We start from the raw sequence: 3,049 nt of genomic DNA on the forward strand, positions 1-3,049 counted from the left end.
GCCCCCCAGCCAGTAACAACTGGTTCCAGCACCAGCCCCGGCCCCAAAGACTAGGAGGGAGGACCAACTGATTGCTGGAACCTTGAAGGTGAGAGCCACGTGAGACGGCAGCCTGAGGTTCAGCCAGCATGCAGTGATCCTGCAGGGGCAGTAGGGGACTGAGCACCCCAATCTCACCATCCTTACTCCCCTCCCTCCCTCCAGTCTCCTGCCATGATCCCCTTGGCTAAGCCCAAACCACAAACCACAGGGCAAGGGGACCCATCATGCAGCCCACACAGGCCAACTCCAGGCACACAGCAGAGTGGAGAAAGGGAGAAGGGCAGATGTGGAGGGACAAACCGAAGAATCCCAGCTCAAACAAGGTACCACAGAGGCCCAGGGAAGACCTGCTGCCTGGAACTGCTCATCAGGGAGGTGGTATGAGAGCTGAGTCTCAAAGATCTATAAGAGTTTTTAAGACAGGGAAAGGTGAGGTTGGGTTTGGTCCTATCTATGCATAGTGAGCACTCTGTAAGTACAGGGACATGGGAAGTGTTTCCTAGGGGAGTAAAATAAGGAAAGGTATGGAGAGTACTGGTGGGTGGTATCGCTGAGCCAGCGACTGCGCTATTATGACTCGTTACCTCGTCTGGGGACCCAGTGAGTATGGCGGCTGTCATTACCACTTACAGATTAGGAAACGGAGGCAGGGGGACTTGATGGTTTGCCCAAAAGAAACGGAACTAAGTTCAAACCCACGTGGTGAGCACACCTATGGCCACTGCCCCAGGCCGGTTCCCTCTGCCTGTTGCCCCTCCTGGCTTGACGAGCAGTGGAGACAGGACTCTGGCCAGGTCTCAGTCCAAAGCCCACGCTCAATAACTTCAAGACTGAATCATTGTTTATCATTTATACTGGGGAAATGATACAGCCAGGTCCTCACTGGGGAGGACTCGGTCAATAAACTTTATTCCCTGGGTTAAAAATTAATTTAAAAGAACAACTATTGGCACACCTTAGGTAGAGTGACCATTCAACCCAGTTTACCCTGTTGTCCTTGTGTGATTATTAATAGGTCTCCTTTTCACTCTCAGAAGTGTCCTGGTTTGTAGAATAAGTTAGTGTTAACCTAATCTCGATGACTGCTCTCTAGGGCAGGAGAATGTTTTATTTTTGTTCTCTTAGTACCGAAACCATGTCTGACTCTAGTAAGTAAATAAAATAAGCAAATGGATGAAGATATAATTTAGATGTACCGATTTAACTTTTTTAAAAAAAAACCTCTTTATTTAATTTTATCTATTATTATTATTAATTTTTAATTTGACCAGAGAGAGAGAGAAAGGGAAAATGAGAAAGCAAGCCACCAGGTCTGGGCTCCCACCCACAGCTGGCCATATGGGAGTCCAGCACCCTTAACCACCATGCCACCTGCCAGCCCCTGGATGTGCTGATCTAAAGCTGCTGATGTGAATGTAGCTTTTAGCATACCATGAACAGTGACAGAGAAGTTTGTATAGAATCTCAATTTCAATGCCTCAGCATAGGCTTTATGGCTGACCCATTGCTGGGCCTGTTTTTACTGAAAGCTTAATAATAATGGTAGAAAGAGGTTGATTATATTCTGAAATCGGCTTCCTAATAAAAATTCCCCCACGGGACCAGCAGTTAGCCTAATGGCTATGTTGCTGAACTCCCATGTAGCTGATCGCGGTTCAAGTCCCAGACCTGGTGGCTTAAACTCACGCCGAATGTGTTGCGTGCGTGCCCAAGATCCCAAGAGGGGAATGGAGGAGAAGGGATTGTGGCGTGGCCATTCCCCCTGGGGAGTGATTTCTCGCTTTCTATCTCTCTGTCTCTCTCTGTCTTTCTGGTGAGTGCATGCGCCCTATAGCAAAAACCTCTCAAAAAAAAAAAAAAATTCTCCCCCACAATGCCCACACTGGATGTCCAGAAATGTCCCCCCAGTGACCCTTCAAAGCAGCAGAAAACATTGCTCATACAGCCTCATCATCTCAGAACCAGCTGGCTTTTAACAGAATGTGGTCCGTATCCCATACTCCATGGCAGAGACGAACAGAAGATGGAGTGACTAAAAGTAGAACAGTGAGGTTCTCCAAAGCGTTTGTACCTAAAGCATAATATTCGAAAATGGTTTCTAGAAATTATATTAGGGAACTCCCATCCCTGACCATCACCGCTTTTCTTTTCTTTTTTTTTTTTGGAGAGGTTTTTGCGTGCGCTCGCCAGACAGGCAGGGAGATAGAAAGCAAGAAATCACTCCCAGGGGGGATGGCCACACCGCAATCCCTTCTCCTCCATTCTCCTCTCGGAATCTTGGGCACGCACGCACACGCGCCCGGCGTGAGTTTAAGCCACCGGGTCCGGGACTCGAACTGCGGTCGACTACATGGGAGTCCAGCGACATAGCCATTACGCTAACTGCTGGTCCCCATCACCGCTTTTCTTCTTAGTCCAGATACTGGTGATGGTAATCTTTTACTCCTTTCCCACATTCACCCCATTTGTCTTTTGGAAAACCCCAGGTACTCAGATACTAAGAAATGAATGGCTCAACCTTAAAGAAATTAAAAATGTATTTTTGATATTTAACTATTTTCTGTGGATTTGTGGGGAAGAAATGTTTTAAATTGTGAAGTTTTGATTCTTGCAAGTTTAATATTGAAGACAGTCCTATGTCTGTGCGTCACACATGAGTGAAAATTTCCGCCTCTCTTCCTTTGGTTTGCTGGACGGTAAAGTGCTACACAGTATGTAACAGTGCTCTTTGTGGATTCCTCGGTAGGTGGAAGATGCTGTGCCTTCTCCCCAGATGGAAAAGCCTTAGCAGTTGGCTTGAATGATGGGAGTTTCCTGGTCGTAAATGCCGACACTGTTGAAGACATGGTCTCCTTTCATCACAGAAAAGAAATGATCTCTGATATTAAATTTTCAAAAGGTGAAGATGGCAGCAGATCCTTCTTTACTTTTTTAAAGAATTATTTTACTTAACTTTATTTATTATTATTATTATTATTATTATTATTATTTTCAATTTGACCAGAGA

At 45.9% G+C, this 3,049-nt stretch overlaps 1 protein-coding gene across 1 annotated transcript in view; it reads left to right on the plus strand.

Moving 5' to 3' along the window:
* Positions 1-3,049, plus strand: part of EML6 (EMAP like 6) — a gene marked incomplete at its 5' end in the record, with an annotated part of 331,238 nt that overhangs the window by 242,750 nt on the left and 85,439 nt on the right. The window contains one exon of the mRNA XM_027775960.1: positions 2,789-2,941. Within this exon, the coding sequence (XP_027631761.1) occupies positions 2,789-2,941 (153 nt within the window). The remainder of the gene's footprint in view (positions 1-2,788; positions 2,942-3,049) is intronic.

This window comes from Tupaia chinensis, unplaced genomic scaffold (genome assembly GCF_000334495.1).
Source record: "Tupaia chinensis unplaced genomic scaffold, TupChi_1.0 Scaffold000622_1, whole genome shotgun sequence".
Taxonomy (NCBI): domain Eukaryota; kingdom Metazoa; phylum Chordata; class Mammalia; order Scandentia; family Tupaiidae; genus Tupaia; species Tupaia belangeri.